This window comes from Carettochelys insculpta, chromosome 3 (genome assembly GCF_033958435.1).
Source record: "Carettochelys insculpta isolate YL-2023 chromosome 3, ASM3395843v1, whole genome shotgun sequence".
Lineage (NCBI taxonomy): Eukaryota > Metazoa > Chordata > Testudines > Carettochelyidae > Carettochelys > Carettochelys insculpta.
In genome coordinates this window covers 174,622,192-174,647,735 of record NC_134139.1, presented here as the reverse complement: position 1 = coordinate 174,647,735, position 25,544 = coordinate 174,622,192, and the positions used below count along the sequence as shown (strand labels likewise).

Below are 25,544 nucleotides of genomic sequence, written 5' to 3'. Positions count from 1 at the left end.
ATGATATACTAATATACAGGAAAAAAGACACTTCAGTATAGTAAGGTGAGGAAATACAAATAAGGGAAAGCGAGGAAATCCTATACTGAATATGCATCAAGTTTAACATATTATAAAAGTAAACCAGCAGTCATGTAATACTTTAAAGACTGACAAAATAATTAATCAGGTGATGAGCTTTCATGGGACAGACCCAATTCTTCAGATCAATAGCATTTCCGGTACAGACTGACAGTTATATAGCACAGAGGTCCAAAAAAAATGAAATAAAAACTAACAAATCAGATACATGAAACTGAAGGGGGTATGAGGGGGAGTGATACTAACAGTCTTGCCTGAGATCATTATGAATACCAAAGGAAGAGAAACCATCCTTGTTATGCATGAGATATTTGATAACTCTATTGAGCCCAAGTGTTAATGTATCGAATTTGAGCATGAAATCCAGTTCACACATCTCCCTTTGTCATCTGCTATCAACGTTTCTTTGTTGTAGGTGGCATATTCTCAGGTCTTTAACAGCTCAAACCCCTACAACTCATCATCAAAAACCTACAAGCTATACTGGAACATAATATCATGCTCCAGAAGGCACCAGGAGCCTTACGTGCTAGTGCTGTGCATACAGAACAAAAGATGGGTCCTGTACCCACAGAGCTTACGATCTATAAGGAATCAAGATGCCTTTCTGTCTCAGACTGGACTAGACTGAACAATTTATGTTGGTGGGTACATACTCAAATGAATAGCCCATGGTTGCTCATTTGTGTATGCAGTCACCAATCCAATCTAGGCCACAGTAACTATGAGTTCTGTTGCACTTGGGAAATATTATTTTCTAATTGAAATATTGTTCACCACACAGTTAGAAATACATGCAAATTGCCTTCGAACCTGTAGAATTATACTCATCTTACTGTTTCATATTTCCTTTCCTATACAGGAAAGCAGCGATCTAACATTCTTTTTAATACAAACCCTTTTTTCCACATCCTCATACGGACTGCCATCTTCCTCAACCTATAAAAAAGATACAGAATTCAGTCCCTTGCTCCTTCAATTGCAATCCTATTATTAACATTTCTCATTCTTTGCTCTCTGTTTTAATCTTACACATGCAAAATATATAAAAAATAGTTTTAGCATGTGCAGCTTTTCCTTTATTGTATGTTCTTAAAACCTCAAGCTCTTTTTTACTTTATTGTAATGAAGTGAACTGTGTTTGTACATTGTTGCTTAAAGTAAGTTAAAAGCATCAATGTTGCAAGGGACATAGTGCTTGGACAAAATGCTGAATCCTTCTTCCATGAAGAATATAATGATATTATCACATGCACTCAGATATACTGACATTTTGGCTCAATATGCCAAATTCAACATATTTTGCCATTTAATCTTGTTACCACTATGCAAAGGGTTGATTTCTGCTTTCAGATATGCAGGCAATATTCTAAAGGCAAAGTATAGCATTCAGGGCTAGACTGGGCCTACCCCCCTGAAGGTGTGTTAACTGTAGAAGAGAAGGAAAGCCATAAGCAGAAGCTTTCTGTAATCTCTGCCTGGAAGTCATCCTGTGAATAGCCTGCTAGAGTCTTGTGTCTCACATCTACACTACCAAGTTTTGTCAACAATCACTGGCTTTTGTTGACAAAACAGTGAGAATGTATACCTTGCAATGCAGCTTTTTTACCTGTTGCAGGCAGAGCTAAACTCCGAGGTCCATGTTCCCTGCACATAACTTGGGCCTGATCACAGTTTTGACTGTGACTTCAAGTTCTAAGCCCAAAATCTGAAAAATAGGGTGCTTGAATCTGGCTCCCAAATCCATAGTAAAGCACCCAAATAAGGGATTATGGGGACCTAAACCAGGCACCCATTTTAGCAGAGGAGAAGCGAGCGCACAGAAAGCACAATAAGGACTTGCCAGACACCCACTACATCTGCAAGAGATGCAGCAAGGACTGTCACTCTCGTGTGGGTCTTTATAGTCACAATAGACGCTGTAAATGAAGTCCTCAATTGAAACTTTAAAGGGCGCGATCCATAGTCTATGCAGACTGAAGGATGCCTACTACTACCTACTACTTTAAGGCATTAAACTGCCTTAGCAGATGGCAATGTTATCTCCCAGCTTCTGAGTTCCTACAAACAGTAACTGTCTCATCCATAATCTTTACTTTTCCAGAAAAAAAATTAAATAATGAAAAATATCTCAGGGTTTCAGTTAGAAAGAAGTGAATGGATGTGTATCTACCCCATAGGACTTCAGCAAACACATTCAGAACAAAAGGTTTCGGCTTCAAGTACCATATTTGGCCTTCATTGTCAGCATCATTCCTTGTGTACCTCCTCTCCCTCCTCATTCTTCAAACCCCATTGAAAGGAAGAAATGTTTGCTGGGAGTGAACATTTGAGTTAATGGATTTTTTTTTTGCTTGTTCATTACTTGTGATACTACTAATCCCAGCTCTGATACTGATTAACTCTGTGATTCAAGCATATCATTTAGCCTCTTTGTTTCTCCCATATAAACTCTAGATAATACCTTATTCAAAGGCTGATTGTGATCATTAATTTATGTTTGTAAGTTAATTTGAAAATGGAAAGCACTCTGTGGGTGCTTAATATAAGAATATGTAGATTTTAATTAGGTCTTTAAAATAACCTATCAGATTATTAACAGTAGGTCCAGTTCTCTGGTTAGAGGGTATAAATTAGTTATAAATCTATGGCAGGAGATTTTATCAGTAAACAATATGATTAATAATTTGGCATTTTGTTATAAATAATTCCTCTGCAGAATCTGGGATCAAAGGTACTTACTCTGTTACTCAACCATTTAGTTACCTATTATTTATGTTGCAAAGGGCACAGTGCCTACAAACCATCTCTTGCCTTATTTATGGTACTCAAATAAAAATAGAAGCAAATCTATGTTTAATACAGGCTTTTACCATTTTGATTAAACAATATTGATTACTAACACTCTTCTTTTTATTCCTTCTCACATCCTTTATTTAGTCTTCTATAACAAAGCACACCTATGGCTTGCAATAAAGAATATTATTTTTGAATGCAAAGTGCTGTGACTAAAAATAAAGCTATCTGTCACATGTCTGAACTTTTATATTGGGTGTGGAAACCATTCATATGCCCAGTGTGGCTACTGGCCCCCAAATATTGTGCTAGGGGTACCATGTGAGGTGTCAAGTGAAAGCTGATGGTTCCCTTAATCTAGATACACTATTGTGTGTCTGTATCTTGTACATATGTAAAGTTACAGATTTTTAGCTCTACAGCTGTGTGAGAAACGTTTCAATGCTGAGGTTCCCAGAGGGAGGTGAGACTCCACCCCAGCCAGGACAATGGACTGAGCAAAGACCCAGATGGCCAACACCCATTTTGTGATGGTGGGGTTTTCCTTCAGGAACTGCAACAAATGGAAACTCAGCACAGAGACCCACTGGGTCAGGTGGTAAGCCAAGGCCGATGGAGAAGAATGGAATTTTTCCTTCGCATATGAAAAACTATAAGTTGGGCACTGGCAAGTATTTTGTTTGTTCTTCAGTCCTCATGAGTCAAGCCTGTCTGGACTGGGGGCCCATCCCTGAGGGATGATGTGGATTCAGCAGTGTCCATCTTGGATCTTTTGTCTTGTGGTCTCCAAGCGTCCATGTCCCAGCATGTGGACCCCAGCAGGCTCAATCTACAATGCGCTAATGAATGAATCTATAGGCATGTCTACACCAGCCAAAAACTTCGAAATGGCCATGCAAATGGCCATTTCGAAGTTTACTAATGAAGCGCTGAAATATATATTCAGCGCCTCGTGAGAATGCCGGGAGCCGCGGCACTTTGAAATTGACACGGCTCGTCCAGACTGGGCTCCTTTTCGAAAGGACCCCAGCTACTTCGAAGTCCCCTTAGTCCTAGCTGCTCATAGGAATAAAGGGACTTCTAAGTAGCTGGGGTCCTTTCGAAAAGGAGCCCCGTCTGGCCAAGCCACGTGGCGGCGAGCCACGTCAATTTCAAAGCGCCGCGGCTCCCAGCATTCTAATGAGGCGCTGAATATGTATTTCAGCACTTCATTAGTAAACTTCGAAATGGCCATTTGCTTGGCCCTTTTGAAGTTTTTGGCTAGTGTAGACGTAGCCTATGTGACCTGAAATGACTTTCAGAGATTCTCAAGATTCAGCAAATGACATTGCTGGCCTGCATCAGTAGTTATGACTGATGCATGTAAAGCATTGCTTTAACAATTCTTCTCTCTAACCCTGTTATTTCTTTTGTATTAATAAAACCTTAGATATCAGATCTAAGGATCTGGCTTTGCATGGTTGTTTGGGTAAGATCCAAGTACATATTGACCGGGTCTGGGGCTGGGCCTTTGGGGTGTGGAAGAATCTGTGTGGTGCTTGGTAAAACAGGTGTAATAACCTCTCACCTGAAATTGGGGGATATTGGTCTGGGCTGGTAGAGCAGCTGAGAAGTCCATGGGTTTGCTTGTATGGCTTCTGGCTGGCCAGTGGGGCTGGCAGAAGTGCTGTGGAGGTTGGTTGGATTTGCCTTAGTAAGAAGGAAATCCCAGCCTGGGGCTGTAAGGCTGCGTCTACACGTGCACGCTACTTCGAAGTAGCGGCAGTAACTTCGAAATAGCGCCCGTCACGTCTACACGTGTTGGGTGCTATTTCGAAGTTGAAATCGACGTTAGGCGGCGAGACGTCGAAGTCGCTAACCCCATGAGCGGATGGGAATAGCGCCCTACTTCGACGTTCAACATCGAAGTAGGGACGTGTAGACGATCCGCGTCCCGCAACATCGAAATAGCGGGGTCCTCCATGGCGGCCATCAGCTGGGGGGTTGAGAGATACTCTCTCTCCAGCCCTTGCGGGGCTCTGTGATCACCGTGGGCAGCAGCCCTTAGCCCAGGGCTTCTGGCTGCTGCTGCTGCAGCTGGGGGTCCGTGCTGCATATACAGGGTCTGCAACTAGTTGTTGGCTCTGTGTATCTTGCACTGTTTAATGAAAGTGTGTCTGGGAGGGGCCCTTTAAGGGAGCGGCTTGCTGTTGAGTCCGCCCCGTGACCCTGTCTGCAGCTGTGCCTGGCTCCCTTATTTCGATGTGTGCTACTTTGCCGTGTAGACGTTCCCTCGCTGTGCCTATTTCGATGTTGGGCTGAGCAACGTCGAAGTTGAACATCGACGTTGCCAGCCCTGGAGGACGTGTAGACGTTATTCATCGAAATAAGCTATTTCGAAGTTGGGTGCACGTGTAGACGTAGCCTAAGTGGCCTGGATTTTAAGAAAAGATACCCTGCATTGATTTCTCTAGCTGTGCCCAGAAGCCCCATCCTACCACACTATCAAAGCAAAATCTTGTAGTTATCACAACTGTGGCAGACCAGACTTTCATCTGTACAGGTTTTTGCTATTCCTTGGAGCCAGCATACACTGCTTTTCAAAGCTGCTCGGGCCTTGAAAGTGTTGGAACTAATGTATATGAGGCTGCATCTACACTACAAGATAAATTCGAATTTAAGGCAGTTAGCTCAATATTACCAGGTGACTGTCTTCACTGAAAATACCATTAGCTTGATTTAGGGAGCACTAATTTCGCAATTACAAAATCGCCGTTACATAACGGGTATAGCGTCAAGCTGGAATTCAGGAGTTTGATTAAAGGCCAGTGTGGAAGTGCCAAGTCCTAAAATCAAATTTATTAGCCTCCACAGGTGTCCCCTATTTATCCCACAAAGCTGTGTGAGCTGCGCCTGGCTCCCTGCTACTAACGGAAGCTGGGAAACTGACCAGGCTGCTGCACTCCTGTGGCAGGGGCAAGGCACCCTGTCGCCAGATGGCTCAAGCCTCACAGGGCCAGGCACCCCACTGCCAGGCTGCTGAAGCCACTTGGGACGAGGCACGTTGCGCCTAGACAGCTTGATCTGCGCGCAGAGCCGGGCACCCTGCCACAGGGCAGCTCAAGTGGTGTTCAGCTCAAGCCGCGTGGGGGACCAGGCACCCTGCTGCCTGGCTGCTTGAGCCATGTGAGGCCAGGCACCCCAAGGCTGGGCAGTTCGACCCGGTGCAGGAACAGGCACTCCACCGCTGGGCTGTTTGAGCCATGAGCAGGGCCAGACACCCCACCACTGGGCTGCTCAAACCACGCATGGGACCAGGCACCCCACAACCGAGCTGCTCAAGCCATGCAGGGCCGGGAACCTCAACCCCAGGTGGCTGGAAATGGTGTGGGGCCAAGCACTCCATGACCGGGCAGCTGGAGCCACACAGGGCCAGGCACCCCACCACCAGGCAGCTCAAGCCATGTGCAGGGCCAGGCACCCCGTTGCCAGCTGGTTTGAGACAGTGTGGGACCAAGCACCCAGCGACTGGGCAACTCAAGCTGCACAGGGCCAGCCACTCCACTGCCAGCTGGCTCCAGCCAGTGTAAGACCAGGCACCCTGCAGCTGGGCAGCTCAAGCTGCATGCGGGGCCAAGTACCCTGCTGCCAGGCTGCTGGAGCCACACACGGGGCCAGGCACCCATGGGCAGGCACCCACCCCACAGGCACCATTGACAACCTGCGACCAGGCATTCCTGGCCAGCAGGCTCCAGCAGCTTTTCCACTGGAGCCCGTAAGTGGCAGAGGTTTGGCTTTTTTGAAGAGGGTTTTTTTTTGGGCGGGGGGGGGAGGAGTTTTTTTGGGATTTTGGGGGGGTGACTTTTTGGGAGCTGTTGGGGTGGGACTGGGGTTGGGGGAGCCTGTGGGGAGTAAACCCTCACATTTAAGGAACTATGAGGAAGAACTGACAGCTACTAAAGGGAGCTGGGAAATTGACCAGGGCTGCTGTTGCCAAGTCCCCCAAGTTGCTGGACCCAGGAAACTGACTGTGCTGCTGCTCCTGGCTCAGAATGCAGGGCTGAGGGAACTGTGGGATAGGTTCCCACAATGACTGCTGCAACAGTCAATGTTTGGTGATTTCAGTGTGGAAGCAATGTGTCGAATTTGTTGGGAGCCTGTGGGAAGTGAGGATACTCGAATTTAGAAAAAACGGTATTATAAAATCGATTTTAATAAATTCCAATTTATCTTGTAGTGTAGGTGTAGCATGAGGCTCTAGGTGTTGAACATTATTTCATCATGCAAGTTGTTAAGGCACATTAAAGATGCCAATTTAGCAAAACTCACAACACAGTCAGTGGAAGATAGATTCTGTTACGTACATTCTACAGATGGCTAAAGCAAGGCACAAAGTCCTTATCCATTGACAATTAATGGGAGAATTAGGGCAAGTCTATTCTACAGCACTACTTCAGTGCCGCTACCGAATGTCTGGTGAAAAAAATCCATGCCAATGGGAGAGTTCTCTCCCCTGGGCATAATTATGCCACCTCAGTGAGACGAAGAACCTATCTTGGTGGGAAAACATCTCCTGCGGACATAGCACTGTTGTGAAAAGCACAAACTTTGTGTAAGACTGAGGGACCTAGGTCGCCAGCAAGAGGGAATGAACCTGCAACCACAGGGGCTAAAGCCCTGTGATCTACCCCATGAGCTAAAAGCCAGCCAGCTCTCAGCCAAGGTTATTGAGCAGAAACGTCACTGTCATTGCCTCTGGGGTTACACTTGTGTCACTGGGGGAAGGCTTTTTCACAACCCTGAGCAACATAAATTATATCGATTGAACTGCCCTTCAGAAGAGAATCTTGGAATCGTTTGCATGATGTTCTGTTCTAATTACTAGACTCTGAGCCCATACTTAATTTCGTAGTGTTCAGAGGAGAAGGCACTGATACAGCAGCAATGTTTTGCATATTAACAACTTCCTCGTAATGAAAACTACCTGCAGGATGAGATCTGGTCATAGTGAAATCAATGGCAAAATTCCACTGACTCCTCTGGGGCCAGGATTTCTGCCACAGTGTGTACTGCTTACAGTAAGCATTTGGTTTTGCCATCTTTTGAAATAAAAATTCTAAAAAAATCTAAGCCAAGATTTTCAGAAACAAGTGCCTAATCTTAGGCTTGTAAATCTAAGCTTAGGGACAAAAATACACGGCCTGACTTTCAAAAGCATCCGACAGCCAGCTACTTCTTGACTTCTATGAGAGTTGCTTGATGCTCAACACTTTGGAAAATCAAACTACTTAATTAAATCCCTAAACAAGGATTTACAAAATGAATTTAGGCACTCGGTTTTAAAACTAAGGACACATTAAATTACTACAAGTGTACTGCATTTTAACTTATAGCACAGGTGGATTAGAAAAGTGATGTTTAGATTAGGTATAGGCCAAGTTCAAATCTCAGTCAATAGTTCAATATTGGTTCAATAGTAACCGAAATCTTATGACCTGTTGCTGTAAACAGCAGCCCCAAATGACAAAAATCTGTTTTGTTCAGATGATCCCTGCAAGATTTCCACAGACTTTGAATCATCATGAGATTGGTTGTTCTTGTGAAATTTCAGCATAAAAACCAAAAGAAGAAAATAGATCCATCCCAGCATAGGACTAAAGCTACGTCAGTTCGCTGGAATCTCTGAATCAATACAAGAATTTCAAATTCAACTCTGAAATTCAAAAAGAGGTTAGATTCAAGGGTTCCTCTTCTAGTCCACTACATAATTCACAGATTGTACACTCTTGTACATATTGTGAAAACAAAGAAATCTAACCTCATCACCAGGAGTCGGTACCACAATTTCTTCTTCTTGGACAATCTGAGCTGGAACCTACGTGGAAAAAAAACAAATTAACAGAGCGAATATCTATCCTAGATACTAGAACTTTCCTATTACATCTGTTCTGGTTTCAATTGCATTTTAACATATATTTTAAAAGAAAAATTTAACCTATCATGATAGATAGTGAAATACTAGTTTAATCATTTGGACATGAAAATATATGCACAAAAAATGTATGTAAAAGTTGAACCTCTCTAGTAAGGCAATCTTGGGACCTGGCACGTGCTGTACAAAAGAATGTGCTGGATCACGAGATGTCAATATTGTCTATCGCAGTGTTTCTGAAACTATGTTCTGCAGAACACTGGCGTTCTGTGAACATCTCACAGGTGTGCTGCAAGCATTTGGAAAAATACACTGATGGTAAATATTTTCTGTTATTAAAACCAGATAAAATGTTATTTCTTCATTGCTATACCTGATTAAATTACTTCATTTTGTTTCTGCTGCATATGCTACTATTTGAGGGGGAGAGACTTGTTTTTGTTTTTGATCTGACAATTTTTTGAAGAAAATTTTCATAGCTGTTCCAAATAAAAAATATTATTATTTGGGATTCCAGGGTCTCAAAAAGTTTAAGAAACACTGGTCTAGAAGCACTGACAACACTTCCATTGCTTACTGGGCTCTGAGAAGACATTTAGGGGTCAAGTAGAGCTAAATAATAGCACAGAATACCGAGAGCCTGGACTGGTGGCTGTAAACAAATTTTATGGGACCACTGGAAACTTGGCCACATTCATGATGAGTAATCAGCCAGCCATAACTACAATCATGCTGCATGACAGCTGTCACCAGATGAGAGAGTTCCAGACTAGAGGGGTTCAACTTGTACTTGCTAAGGAACAAAAGCCCAGCAAACTTTACTTCAGTGGAACTTTAGCCTCAATTATGGCTGAAACATTTGAGTCAAAGTATTTAAATAACGAAATATTTAAATTTCCTATCAGTAAAAGAAATCAGGATAATAAATCATTTATATCAATGCATAATTAAGATTAACGTCTGAAAGTGAACTGGCACAACCACAAGGAATGAGTGTCACATTCACAATAATAAAACCACGTAACTACCTTTCACAATGCTGAAATGGTTAATGTTTGGTTAGTAGAAGGCAACTGAGTAAACAGGTAATTTAAGGAAGCTTACAAAATAGCACAATTATGACAAGATGTATAAAGTTTGCTGAAATTTAAATCAGCACTAGACTGAATATGGAATAATAGAACTTTAGAAAATCATTCTAACAATGAAAAGGAAAAATCTCCTTTCCACAAGAAAACAATAAGGCTGTGTCTACACTAGCCCCCTTCTTCGAAGAGGGCATGGTAATCAGCCTGAGCAGGGAATAATAATGAAGTGCTGCGATGAATATACAGCACCTCATAAGGCTAATTCTCCCTGCAGCAACTTACTTACTTTGAAGTTGTCATGGGGAGAATTAGCCTAATGAGTGCTGCATATTCATCACAGCATTTCATTATTATTCCCAGCTCAGGCTGATTACCATGCCCTCTTCAAAGAAGGGAGCTAATGTAGACACAGTTGAAAAGTAATAAGTAAACGAACAAAAAAGTAAACCATCTTTTCCTGCTGTACAATGAGGATATTGATTAAACACCATGGGCCACAGTCTGACCTGTTCTCACATAGTTACATTAACTCTGTTGGGATTAGTTGTATGACTAAAGCAAGCAGCATTTCATCCATTGTTGAGACACCTTAGTTTCCTTTGCAATGTTATAATACCACTTTCTCCACAGAAACATAGGTATTTTGCTTAGCAAGTACTATGTTAGCAGGTACTTTGGAACTTTAAAACAAGAATTAATTATTAACACTAATGGAACATAATGAGTGAAAGGGACTAAGAGCAGATACAGAAAATTTAGCTAGGAGGGCTTGTGAGAACAGAAAGTTGCAAATGCTCTTCAGCAAGTACTGGAATTTCATTTTTGCTTGACAGAATAAAATAAATTTTGGGAAGTTAGTTGACTGAACACATTCTAGTTTTAAGAGAAGGAAAACAATTAACAGTGAGAGTAATACAAAGTAACTTTAAAGTAGGGAGAGCCCTAGATGCATTGATTTTCTAGGCAAAAAAATGCGATGTACCTTCCACAATCCTAACAAAATAAAACAGCAGTCATGTAGCACTTTAAAGACTAATAAATTTTACTAGGTTATGAGCTTTCATGGGGCAGATCCACTTCTTCAGAGCTGAAGACAGTACCGAAATGGGGCTGAAAATGTATTGACATGATGATTATATAACAAGAGATACAGACAAAATGAAATTAAAATGAAAACTGACAAATCGTATACATAGGACAGAAGGGGGGCAAAGGAAGGAAAAGAGGGAAGAGAGAAAATGACTTACTGCAAGTGTACATTAAGTAACTTGCCTGAGATCACTGTGAATATTAATGATGGGGAAGCTGTCTTCGTAATGCGTAACGTAATTGCTATCTCTATTAAGACTAAGTTGCAAAGTACCGAAGTTGAGCATAAACTCTAGTTCACATTTCCCTTTGTAATCCGGTGTTAAAGTCTCTGGCTGCATCTACACTAGCAAGGTCTTTTGAAAGATTTTTTGAAAGAAAGGGGTATCTTTCAAAAGATCCCATGGAGTGTCTACAAGCAAGATGTGTTCTTTCGAAAGTAAATCAAAAGAAGGCAGTGCTCCTTTCAAAATCGCTTTTCCTTTCCCATTTCAGGAAGAGTGCTCCCTTTCAAAAGCTTCTTTCAACAGAAAACATGTGTAGACACTCTGCAGGCCCTTTTTTTTGAAAGAGCAGTCCTCATGGGGCCTGATTTTTCAATCCCTGGCCTGTTCTTTCAAAAGAGTGGGGGGATGTGCGGACACTCTCTTTCAAAAGGGCAGATCGCTCTTTCGATCCGCTTTTTTGTGTGTGGGCACTCTCTTTCAAAAGAAGTTATTTGAAAGATCTCTGCAGTGCAGACGTAGCCTCTTTGTTTCAAGACGCATATTCTCAGGTCTGTAACAATGTGGTCCTCTCCACTAAAATGCTCTCACAATCCATATCCCCAAATCAAGCAAAAATAAATTATCAAAATTTTACACTACAAATATAAGATCATACTAGTGAAGCAATACTACAAGACTACCTGGCAAACAGGAAAAAGAAATGTATGTATTGCTGTGTGAGTCTCTTTCTTTCATTTGCATATACACATTCTATTCTTTTATATCTTATTTCATTTCTTTCTGTTTCCTTCTCTATTGCCTATTATTCCTGTTTCCATCCTCCATTTGTTCCACACTCTCTCTTTTCTTGGGAACTTTATCATTTTTTCCCCTCCAGGATACCCCATCTCTTCTGATGTCTTTTCATCCCATGTCTCCCTGAACCACCAACTCTCCACAGCTCTCTTTCTTTACCCTTCTCTCACTCATCCTGCTGTATTTCCCAGACGTTTAACTGTGCCATTTCCAAGATATCCCCCAGAAAAGCACATTGTGTTCTAGCTTTATAGTTACTCAGGCATAGAGATTATGGCAGCAAAGATTTAAAAGGGTTCATTTCCCAAATCTGAGGAAAATTATGGGCAAAATTAATTGGGAGAGCAGGGCCAGCAGCTCTCAACAGCAGGGCAAAGTGTGGGGGGCGGGGCGCCAAACCTCAGATAGGGCAGAGCCTTGGACACAATGGGCAGGACCAAGGACAGCCAGCCCTCAGAAGCCACATGGAATGGCAGAGTGATGCTCCCACACCATTTCACAGGCACTGGGAGCTTCGGGCCCTTTAGAAACGCCAGGCCCCTGTGCAGTTGCCCCCCTTGCCCCATCTTGCAGTGAGCCTGACTGGGAAGAAAAACTTATATAGCAATACAGGAGCAAAAATTGGAAGGTTTTTAAGAGGAGTCTCCTAGATGGCCATGTAATGGGTGGAGTGGCCTCCCACTGATACAGAGGTGGAGGGATCACCCCTTCAGCCCAGATGGATGAAGTCAGGCCAAGCTCAGCCCTCCCACTGGACATTAAGGGTCAGAACAGGCAGTATAAAGCAGGAGCCCAGCAGGTCGGTATGGCAGGAGTCACTGAAGGAGACAGATGACTTCTGCCCACTTCAGGGCATGGAGACCAAGGAAGATCCTCCTCCAGTGAAGACTGGCCAAAGCAGTAGCCACCAGCCAACTGAGGTCTCAAGAAGTTGCCGGAAGTGCCACTGCCTATCTATCCTGGAGAAACAGAGGACCTCAGAGATCCAGATATACCCCAAGGAGAGGGGAGGAAGTGACCCAGGAATAGCCAACACCAGTCTGCTGCACTGAAACCTAAAATACAGTCAGTGTGTTGTGGTTGGATTCCCTACTGACCCAGTGGCAGAACACTGCCACCAATAGGGGCCTGGGCTGGGCTGGGAGCTAGTGGAGCTGTGTGGGCATAGGTTCCCCTAGCCTTTGCCATCCTAACCTATATTTAGGTCACAAGGCCTACACTTGTCTGCCACCTACCTAAGCAAAGGCAACAGACAACAGACTGCCTACTGCTCTGCCTGCTTCAGAGGCCAGAGAAATCCCAAGCTGAGCCCTTAGACTGGTGTCGCCCTTCCTTGAGACCAAAGTTCCCAGACTGTTTGATCTACTGTGCTGCTCAAGAACCTGAAGCCTGATACTAAATAGTGGTCCCACCCCTGCTTGTGGGCAAGAACTTCTATATTGGCTAGTTGTTCTGCCCTCTACTGATAGCCAGAACCCAATGACTGGTAATTGTCTTGCCCAGCTTGAGGGTTGGAAATTTTAGGATCATTTGGGGCTCTACATATTTTTGCAGCTCTACCCTGCTTAAGAACCGGAGCCTGAGACTGTTCACTCTTCTACTAATTCCCCTAGTGTGGGTGATGCCCATGAAATGGAGTGGCCTCCCCCTTCTGGTGAAAACCACACCCAGTTTCAGTGGCAAAATTCAGTCAGCAATGAAAAATAAAAAGCAATACATGACAAATGGAAAAGGAGGGAGCAGTCAGCACTCAATGCAAATTAGAAATTTTGAAATGTGGAAAATTGATAACGGAAGCTGAAGACATTAGTGAAAAATCCCTGGCTGACAGAGCAAAGGATAATAGGAAGGAGTATTTTTAAATGTATTAGGAACAAAACAAATCCCAGCAATGGTATAGGCCCGATGCTAGATGGAGAAGATAAAATTGTTAATAACACTGCAGAAAACCAAAGTGTTCAATAAATATTTCTATTTTTTTAAAGAGAGGGGAGGATGTACTCAAATCACCAGGGTAATGAAGCAATCTGCAGTTTGTTAGTTACTGATGAGGAAGCTAAACAATATCATCTACTAGTGATAAGCGTTTTAAAATCAATAGATCCATAGAGCTTGCTCTAAAGAGTCCTAAAAGATGGTAAACTGCTGTTAATTTTTAATAACTCTTGGCAGACTAGGGAAGACTGTTAAGAGTGTTAATGTTGGAAGTGGTAATATTTGAAACAAGAAAGCAGGATCACATAGGTAAATACAGGTTAGTCAATGTACCATCAATTGGAAAAATAATGGAAAATCTGAATCAGCATTTAATTGATAAAGAATTAGATATTTAATTCATAAAGAATTAAAAGGCTAGGATATAATAAATGTCCGTAAACATGATTTTATGGAAAACAGGTCTTTCTTGTCAAATAAATCTGATTTCATTGTTCAATGAGACAATAAATCTTGTAGATAAAGATAACTAGACAAACAGCAGTGACTCTGACAAGGATTTAGTAGGTTATAGTGGCCAAGCAAATCAACACTGGTTTCCAGAATGATCAGATGGCTAAAAGGGCTATTGAGATCCTTGGGTCCATAAATCAGGGGGGTAGAAAATAAACATAGGCAAGTGATTTTACTTCATGTGCACCATTGGTGAGACTGACACTTAATTATTGCTTGCTGTTTGGCCACCCACATTTCAAAAAAGATACTGAATAATCAGAAAGAGTGTAGAAAAAAACAACAAAAATCACTCAAGGGCTAGAAAAAATGACTATGTAGGACCTTTAAAGAGTTGAATCTCTTTATCTTATTTATTACAAAAAATAGAGAGGTGAGTTGATTACAGTTTTATACATATTTTCAGTGCCTTTTTTGTAAAAGAAGAGGAGCCGGTACTCAGGTGGCTCCCCACCGTGTCTCCCCAGCCAATCCCATGGCTGAGGCTGCTGAAGTGCTACTACTCAGTACCTGCAAGTACCAGCACAAAAAAAGAGTGCTGCTTACTTTCATGAAGGGAAAATAACACACTCTGTGCTATAAGAGAAAGGTATAAACAAAAATTAATGGCTGCAAATGGAAAACAGTCAGATTCAAATGAGAATTTAGGTAAACATTTTTAACTGTCAGTGGCCAAGTCTGCACTACAAAATAACTTCAAAGTTGCTTACTTCAAAGTACAGTGTCTACGCACAAAAAGCAGTCCTCCTTTACTTCAAACAGGTCCCTCTACTTCAAAGTAAAGCATCTACACACCAACAGCCCCTACTTCGAATTAAGGGGCCAGGAAATGATGCAGGCATGGGGTCGCATGGCTGACAAGACCTTCTGGACTCACAGTCAGCCGACCCCGTAAACAGCCCCTCCCAACATCCCCTCCCTGCACATGCTCAAGGCTTCCAGGCTGCACACAATAGGGCAGACCATGAGCTGGGGAGCAGAGCTGCACACCATGCCCGCCCAGACGTTCTCTGAGGAGGACCTCCTCTCCACCCTGGTCAGCCTATGGAATGGCCAGGCAATGCCCATGACACCCAGTTGTTCCAGAATTCGTGGCTGGGACACTGGGTGCAGGAGGGCATGTATGTCCCCCCATGGAAGCTCCCACTCGGGGACATAACGATGTCCCCCTGCATTGTGGCTGACACCACATACCTGCTGCATCTGTGGCTCATACAGCTCTACACCAGACACACCACACTGGCCCAGGACACTTTCAACGGCTGCCTCAACCATGCCAGGAGCATAATAGAGAGGACATTTGGGAGGCTGAAGGGGAGGTTTTGCAGCCTGCTCATGAGGCTGAACATCAGCCTCCCAAACATCCCTGCAGTGGTCGCCGCATGCTGTGCCCTCCACAATCTTGTGGAGGGTAGATGGGAGCCCTTCATCCAGGGTTGGGCCACGGACCCGGGGGCCAGCTGTGAGCAGCTGTCCACTGTCCTGTGCTGCCAGGCCCTGAGGGATGGGGTCCGGGTACAGGAGGCCTTGTGCCAGGCATTCACCCAGGGCCTGCCCTGACCCTCTCAGCCACACTCTGAACCACAGGCCCCCCCAGTCTTCCATCCCTCATGCTCCACCATCAAGTGCACCCCCTCTCACTTCCCTCCTCACCACTCCCCCACCACTCACCAGGAACTTGGGGTGAGGGTGGGAACAATACATAGAACTGTGGGAGAATAAATGTATTTGAACAAACAAAACAGAGTGTGTCAAACCATATACAGTGCACGGGAGGAATGCTCCATGGAGGGGTTGCAGGGCGGGGGGGGCGGACTGGGGGGACCGAACTTGATACGGGGCTGGAATGGAAGAAGGCTGAGTCCCCCAATGGCATGCAGGGCTGGGAGCTGTGTCGGCTGTGGCTGCCCCTACCACCCCAGGTCTGGGGTCCCCTTCAGGGGTGCAACAGGGCCGGGACCACGGGGAAATAGGGGTGGGGTGGGGGTGCGTTGGGGAAGGTGTGCCTGTCCGCATGGTGGCATGTCCGCCACTCAGTGGGCACCTTCACTGTTGGAGGGGCAGCTGCGGGGGGGTTAGGCTGCCAGAGAGGCAGCTACAGGGGGGCGGCTGTGGGCCACCTGGTGACGGGGTGGGAGGTTGGGCAAGGCCGGCGGCCAAGGCCTGAGCCACAGTGTCCAAGCTGCCGGCCAGATGTACCCACACCTCCCACTCCACCGCCAGCCTGTCCTGGAGCACCCTGGCCACTTCCTGCATAACCACCCCGTTGGCGGCTGCCTCCTCATCCCTCCAGTGCTGTCTCCGTGTGGCTCAGCCGCGGCCACCGGGGAATACGGGCTGGGGTGATGGGGTGGCTTCCTGGCCCCCTGCAACTGCGGCCCACTTGGATGGGCTGTAGCGGCTGCCAGACGACAGACCTGTAGAGACAGAAGGGGATGGGGGATGTGAGTTCTGGGTCTCAACACCGGACGGGGGTGGGGCAGGGCTCCTACTCCGCTGGCCCCCACCCTGCTCCCCTGCCACCCGATGGCCCATGAACCCTGTGGGATTGCGGGTGCCCAGGGGTTCCCACCTGACAAGGATTGGGCCATGTTCACTCCCCCACACCAATCCCAGGCACGTGGGTTGCGGGGCTATTCTGGAGGAAGGGGAGTCTGCCTCTGGCGTTTTGACATCCTCATCACCCCATACCTACCAACTGCAACCTCCAGGGGCTCAGGTGAGGCTCAGCTTAATGAGGGTAGGCTGGATGTCCTGGAGGGGACAGCAATGATGAGGGTCCCATCACTGGAGCCCTTGCCATCACCCTCGGTCTCGGTGGGCCAGTCCCCATGCGGGGCACTGCTGATGCCGGAGGGGCCTGTCTTGTCATCAGTGTCTGGGGCGGGAGCAGTGGTGTCCATGAGGTGCTCTCTGATGGCCACCTCCCTTGGCCCAAGGAGACTGTGTAGCTCCCTGTAGCATGATTAACCTTTGGTACACTTACCAAAAGAAGTGGTGGAGATTGTCCACCTCTTGATGACATCATATCAAGTCATTTGGTTCAATGCTGGGTAAGCAAATGAAAAGTAATGGCCTGTTATATACAGGGAATCTGATTAGGTGACACCCAATGGTACCTTCTGACTTTAAATTCTATAGAACTATGAAGAATCAGAAAAATATAACAATTCAGGTTAGCTATATCTGAACTAGCATAACATACTGCCAAGAGCGGCTATGTACCCAGCCAAATCTTGATGCCAGTGAACTTAGTAGCAAAGATCCTGTTTTCTTCAATGGGCCAGAATTTGACCCCAGTACTTTAGCAGTAAAAGCACTAAAGTGTGAAATATTTAGTTAAAAAGCGTGTTGCAAATTGTTTCAGGTACTGCAAAGGCACCTGAGTACTCTATCAGTTGTTGTGGTTTCAAAGCCCTATTTATTTTTAAAAATACATTTATCCCATTTGTTGCTGTGTAAAAGACACACACACACTGAGGAAAGTGACCAACTAATGGACTATATGCAGTGTAGACAACAAAAATTAACTTTAAACAATGGCCTGTGACATGCACAAAAGAGAATTTTTGTGGGGAATTTTCTTCCTAAACTCAATTATACTGATTTTGGAGGTTACTTGAATCAATAGCAGGCCAAATGTCTTCAGAAATAAGTGTGATTTTTAAGCTGTTGGTGTCCCTTTAACTATATGTAAATATAATATTATAATAACAATAAGAAGTCCTGCGGCACCTTATAGACTAACATATATTTTGGAGCATAAGCTTTCGTGCGCAAAGACCCGCTTCATCAGATGCATGAGTGGCAGGGTTTCAGAGGAGGGTTTAAAAAGCGAGTCTCAGTCAAGGGGAGGACCAGAATTGACAAAGTCTGTTCAGTCACAGAGGATGTGGCCCATTATCAGCAGTTACTGTGGAGTTGTGAACATCAAGAGAGGAGAAATCAAGTCAGTTCACTCCGGGAGGATGTGGCTCATTATCAGTAGCTAATGCGGAGGCATGAACATCAAGAGTGGAGAAATTGCTTTTGTAATGGGCCAGCCACTCCCAGTCTCTGTTCAATCCTAGGCTGATCGTATCAAATTTGCAAATGAATTGAAGCTCTGAAGTTTCTCTTTGGAGTTTATTTTTGAAATTTTTTTGTTGTAGGACTGCTACTTTTAAATCTGTTACTGAGTACCCAGGGAGATTGAAGTGTTCTACAGGTTTTTGTACGTTACTGTTCCTGATGTCTAATTTATGTCCATTTATTCTTTTACAGACAGACTGTCCAGTTTGGCCAATGTATATGGCAATGGGGAATTGCTGGCACATGATGGCATATATTATATTAGTAGATGTGCAGGTGAAAGAGCCCCTGATGGTGTGGTTGATGTGGTTAGGTCCTGTGATGATATTAGTGGTGTAGATAGATGAGCAAAGTTGGCACCGAGGTTTGTTGCAGGGGTTGGTTCCAGGTTTAAAGTTACTGTGTTGTGGTCTGTAGTCGCTGGTGAGAATTTGTTTAAGGTTGGCAGGCTGTCTGTAGGTGAGGACAGACCTGCCTCCCAAGGTCTGTGAGAGTGAAGGACCGTTGTCCAGGATGGGTTGCAGATCACTGATGATGTGCTGGAGAGGCTTTAGCTGGGGGTTGTATGTGATGGCCAGTGGCATTCTCTTGTTTTCCTTGTTGTGCCAGTCTTGTTGCAGGTGGCTTCTGGGTCCACGTCTGGCTCTGTCAATCTGTCTCTTCACTTCCTTAGGTGGGTACTGTCATTTTAGGAAAGCTTGGTAAAGGTCTTGTAGATGTTTGTCTCTGTCTGAGAGACTGGAGCAAATGTGGAGCAAATGTAGTTGTACTTTAGTGCCTGGCTGTATACAACGGATCGTGTAGTGTGCCCTGGATGGAAGCTGGAGGCGTGTAGGTAAGCATAACAGTCCATCGGTTTTCAATATAAAGTGGTATTTATGTGACCGTCACTTATTTGCACAGTAGTGTCCAGAAAGTTAATCTCTTGTGTGGACTGGCTGAGGTTGATGGGGGGAGCGGTGAAAACTGTTTAAATCGCGATGGAACTCGTCAAGAACCTCTTTCCCATGGGTCAAGGTGATGAAGATGTCATCAGTGTAGTGCAAGTAGAGGAGGGGCACAAGGGGACGAGAGATGACGAAGCGTTGTTCCATGTCAGCCTATAAAAATGTTGGCATACTGTGGGGCCATGCGGGTGCCCATAGCAGTGCCCCTGATTTGAAGGCATAAATTGTCCTCAAATCTGAAATAGTTGTGGGTGAGGACAAAGTCACAAAGCTCCGCCACCATGTGTGCCTTGGTCTCATCAGGGATAATGTTCCTAACAGCTTGAAGTCCATCTTCATGTGAGATATTGGTGTAAAGGGCCTCTACATCCATGATGGCCAGTATTACAATGCAAACTAGTGGTGTTCTGCATTGTTATCTTCAGCGAAGCTGAACTGATTCTCTACTGTAAAACTGTTTGGAAGGTCTCCAAGGAACATCTGAAAAGATTGCAGGAAGATTTGAAAAGCAGATAAGACTTATATTTCCTTCTTTTCACAAGGTAGTATTTATTAAACAGGGCTGGTTCTATGTTAACTATCTCTATTGCAAATTTTATCAAAAGTCCCAAAGGCTTGTATTATCCAAAAAAAATTCTTGACTGATGATTATATTTCACTTCTGGTTTCATTTCAATAGGGACTTTTTGGTATTCATTAGCTGATTTTTTTTCCTGCTGGTCTTAGTTCTAGTCTTCAGTTAAAAATTGGATCCATCCATCTACATTGCTCAGGCCTGTGAATTATTTTGCACCTTGTACATTGTAGGTTGTCTGACCTAATGCTTTAGTGTGGCTAAACACCGAAGACACAGGGTTTAATATTTCAGATTTCAAAATTCCACTTACCAATATTTTTCCCCTAAAATATACTTTCAATGTCTCCACTGATGGCATGATAATGCAAATGCAGGCTCACTCCCTGCCAGTCTACTGAATGTCTCAAAAGAATGTCAGCATTATAAATAAAGTATCAGAGAGACACCAGAGTTGTACTGGTCAATTAAAACTAGCCACAGCATGCAGGAGAAAGCTTCTAAGTTTTTACCATACCTCCAACAAACAGCTGTCTTTTAAAGTAAATCTAAATATTTAAAGGGGAGGCAAGACAAACTCTCTCTTACTCTAAGAACTCTCAGTGGCAGGCACTTCCAGTCGTTACTGAAATTAGGGGAACCTGGTAGAGATACTAGAAGATACTGTGTCTCCTTTTATGACTGCAGCTGGCACTGGGATGTCTTGAGGAGTATGGCACACCACCCCCGCCCAAGTCTCTATACGACTGGAGAGGAAAAGAGTATCAGGTCATGAAGCAAGTTAACCTGAGCTAATCACTCCAAACTAGTCCAGACATACATTCACAAAATGCAGATTGGTCTAATCCTTTCCTCTGTAGATGAAATAGACAGAGAGCAGTATCTCTTAAGCTAAACATGAGATCTAGGCTCTATGGTGTGTCGGTGCTCTATTTCAAAACAGCTGAGTGCTATTTTGAAATGCATTTGTGTGTAGGTGTGCTATCTCGAAATAAACTATTCCAGAATACCTCTTCCCAAATAGCTTATTCAGGGATGACACTGCCATGTAGACATAGCCTGTGTGAAAGACAGCATGGACTTAGTCACAGAAGCATGGCAGTCTGAACCTTCACAAAACAAAAAAGTGGTCTTGAAGCACTCTGAAGGCTAACAAAATGAGTTATTAGGTGATGAGCTTTCATGGGAGAGAAAATATAGTAAAATCTTAAACCAGATCGTTCCATATGATCTATATGGATAGAAATTCCATGCTTCAATAATAAAAATATAGCAGCAGAAACACACTACCAACCTGATGGTGACTCTGAAATGCTCAGGGAGGTTAGAGAAGCTACAAATAGAGAAAATTAAATAATAATGGGTGATTTAAATTATTCCCATAATGACTGGGTATATGTCACTTCTAGACCAGATGCAAAGACAGAATTTTTAGACACCACTAATGATTGCTTCATGGAGTGGATAGTCCCGGACACACAAAGGGAGAGGCAGTTTTTCATTTAGTCCTAAATGAAGCCAAGGATCTTGTTTAAGAGGTGACTAATTGCTGAACTGCTCAATAATAGGAAAGTAACTGTAATGGTGATTATAATTTAATTAAATATAACATTCTTTGGGTGGGGAAATACCACAGGAGCCCAACACATTAACAATTAGCTTGAGAAAGGGGAACAATACAAAAAAGAGGAAGCTAATTAAATGGAAATTAAAAGATACAGTCACAAAAGTGAAATGCTAGCAAACTGCATGCTATTAAAAACACCACAAAAGAGGCTCATATTAAATGTTTATCCTGAGTTATAAAATACAGTCAGAAGAACAGACGTGCTGCCATGACTGAACAAAGTAAAGGAAGTGGTTAGAAGAGAAAAAACATCCATTACAAATTAGACGTTAAATCCCATTGAGGGAAACAGAAAGGAAAATGAACTCTGGCTAGGTTCCTCACCACAGAGGATGATTCCCACACGAAGCCATTCTTTACTGGTGACAAATTTAAACAGTCGAGACTGAAATGTTAGAGGGAGGTGTTAGTACAAATTGACACATTAAACGGTAATAAACCAGGAAGATGAGGTGGTATTGACACAAGTATTTTGAAGAAGTCAAGCACACAGTACAGAACTAACTGTGGCATTTAATCTATTGCTTCAATCAACCTCTGTATTAAATGACTGGCAGATAACTAACAGAGTGATGATTAAATAAAAAAAAAAAAGGCTCCGGGGTGATATTAGCAATTATACGCCAGTAAAGCTAACTTCAGTACCAGGCAAATTGGTTAAAGCAATAGTAAAGAACAGATGAATGCAGTATGTTAGGTAACAGGCAACATGGCTTTAGTAAAGGGAAACCTTGCCTTGCCAATCTATTACAGTTCTTTGAGGGTGTCAACAAGCATATGGACAAGTCTGATACAATTGATAAAAGGTACATGGATTTTCTAAAAATTTTTGACAAAGTCCCACACCAAAGGCTATTAAGTAAACACAAGCAGGCATGGGCTAAGAGGGGAGGTCCTCTCATGTATCAGTAACTGGTTAAAAGATAGGAATTAGAAAGTAAGAATAAATTGACAGTTTTCACTATGGAGAGAGGTAAATAGCAGGATCCCCAAGGACGTATACTGGGACCAGTCCTGTTCAACATTTCATCAATAATCTGGAAAATGAATAAATAGTGAGGTGGCAATGTTTTCAGACAATACAAAATTACCCAAAATACTTAATCTCTAAGATGAATGTGAAGAGTTACAAAAGGATCTCAGAAAACTGGATGATTGGGCAACAAAATGACAGATGAAATTCAGTACTAAGAAAGACAAAGTAACGCAGATTGGAAAATGTTGTCCAAACTTTACTTACAAAATGATAGACCAAAATTTTTACCACTAAAGGAAGATCTTGGAGTCATCTTGAATATTTCTCTGAAAACATCTTCTCACTATGCAGCAACAATCAAAAAACTTACAGAATATTGGTAATTATTAGGAAAGAGACAAGTAACTAGACAAGCAATATCATAATGCCACCATATAAAACCCCCAAACCAGAGGTCACCAACAGCAGCAAGCTTAAAACAAAAATAAGGAACTAATTTCACACAATGCAAGATCAATCTGTGCAATTAATTGCCAGGAGATGTTTTAAAGGCTAAACGTATAACTGAGTTCAAAAAAGAACTGGAGAAGTTCAAGGAGGATAGGTTCATCAATCACTATTAGTCAAGATGGGCAGGGATGCAACCCAATACTGTGAGTGTCCTGAGACATCCAATTCCCAGAATCTATAACTGGATGACAAGGGATAAATCACTCAATATTTACCTTGTTCTTTTTATTACCTCTAAAGTATCTGACACTGGCCACTGTTGAAAGATGGGATACCTAGCTAGATGGACAATTGGTCTGATCCAATATGACTGATCTTGTGTTCTTAATAAACCTCATAACGTCAGAGTTTGCAGAGGGAAAAATTTCTTTTTTAAAAAAACATTACATTTCTATTCCCGTGCTGAACACCCCCATTGCTTGAAACGTGTATCAGTTTTCTAGGGAAAGACCAGTCCTGCTGTACAAAAGAGAGCTGCATTGATATCTGGTTTGTTACAGAAAAATGGGACGAGAATTTTAGAAATTGTGATTCTGACTACTTGGTTTACTACTGACCAATAGTCATCTGGGGCAGCAAATTCCAGGTGATGTTGGTCACATGCTTCTGAATGGTTTGAGGAGCATTCGTGACAATGTGCCACAGCTGCAGCTTAGTGGTGAGCCCAGGGCAGATTGAGGAAAGTGCCTGTGACAGACAGCTGGACACTAACAGGTGAGCCACCATTCTAATCACTTACGGTACACTGTAATGTAACCTATGGGTTCAAATTCAGGGTTAATCTTAATTTCTATTTATATACACATAAATTGTGCTAACCCAGGGCTCACACTTAGGATCTCAGGACCCCAAAGAGGTAGACACTCTAGGCCTGAGTCAAGCTAGGATGCAGGTTCAAGCAGAGAGCCAGGGTTCAAGCCCTATTGCTTTGCCGTGTAAACACAGACATGCTGGACTCATGCTCTCGGACCCCACCAGAAGTATTTGATAATTCTGCAGCACACATTTCATTGTCCTCTGTACATTTAAAATTGGTGGATAGCCAAGTTCTCCCCCAAGATTAAAAGAGGAAAGTGGCCACATTTGGGGAAGGCACTGGGAAATCTGGAATATGGGTGGTTGGACTTGAGCCCATGCAGTGCAGCATAGATTCCCAATTCCTATTGTGAGGCTACAAATTAATGTAGATGCTCAAATTCTAAATAGGGTTGGGGTTGATCTGTGAGGATTAACTTGATCTGCTAACTCAAGTTCTGCTAACCCTGAGCTTAAATTACAGCATAGACATATCCTTTGCCACTAATCAGTTCCCCTGGAGAAAGCTGATCGGAGATATGAAAGCTAATTATCCAATCAGGCTGAAAGAGCTGACGAACCACATAACCCATCAGCTGAGAGTTACAAACAAGACACAGGAAGGTAGAGAGTGGTGGTCTAGCTGAGTCCAGTGTATTCAGAGAGTTCAAGGAAGGGAGACCTCTGGACCAATACGAAAGGGTTAAACGTACAGAAGCGTAGTATATAATAGTGCTGCATACGATTACCTTGCCCTAATGATGCTGGAAATGTAAATAAATAAGTTAAGATGGCCACCGAACAGGAAGAGTCTCAGAGTTTCCTGGGGCATCTGAGAAAAAAGATGGAGTGCACCCCATTATTATGCCCTTTGCCATCCTCACACTCTGCCACCACTGCTGATCACCTCAGGGTTCCAAACAATCCTTTTCCACAAGTCAGCACTTCTTTCTCAAGCCCAGAAACAGCACTGCACTGAGTGTAGCTGTTTCAAGAAAAGCTCATTTACAAGCAGCTGCTTTGTGCCATCCTTTTCCTCCTTCCACTGCTGCTGGTACAGCCACCGTTGCAGCTGCCACAAGCGCTCAGCAAATGGCATCCAAAGCCACAGTCACTTGGCAATGAGCTCGCAAATGTTCACCAGTCTTTGTGTACTGGAAACTGTCAACCTGACAACCTGGAGCACGACACCATCCAGGTTAGCAGACACAAAAAGCTGGATGTTTTAAAAAATGGAACAGGCTCACATGCAACAAATAAATCATAAGATGGCAGAAAAGGAATCATGGGTACTATTGAGATTGTCCCCAAGACCCACAACTAAATTCATTTCCAGCTAACTTCCACTATGTATCCCACAACACAGAGGAAGAGGAGTCCCAGAATGCATACAGACCAGAAGCAAAGCAAAGAATGCTGGGATACTTGAAGGTTGCTCACCCACTCTGCCCAAAGTCTGTGCCATGTACACACACTGATCTGCACATTAGGCAGAAAACATTTTGCAGAGCATGCACAATTATTGAAGGCTAATATGCACCAATCAATAGGCAAAAAAATCAGCACAAACTAATATTCCACATAGACCCGGCTTTATTTAAGGCTTGCT

At 43.5% G+C, this 25,544-nt stretch overlaps 1 protein-coding gene across 1 annotated transcript in view; it reads right to left on the bottom strand.

Annotated features, from left to right (window-relative positions):
• DCDC2C (doublecortin domain containing 2C) overlaps positions 1-25,544 on the bottom strand; it is a 112,721-nt gene that overhangs the window by 15,652 nt on the left and 71,525 nt on the right. The window contains exon 9 of the mRNA XM_074989143.1: positions 8,675-8,731. Coding sequence (XP_074845244.1) covers positions 8,675-8,731 — 57 coding nt within the window. The remainder of the gene's footprint in view (positions 1-8,674; positions 8,732-25,544) is intronic.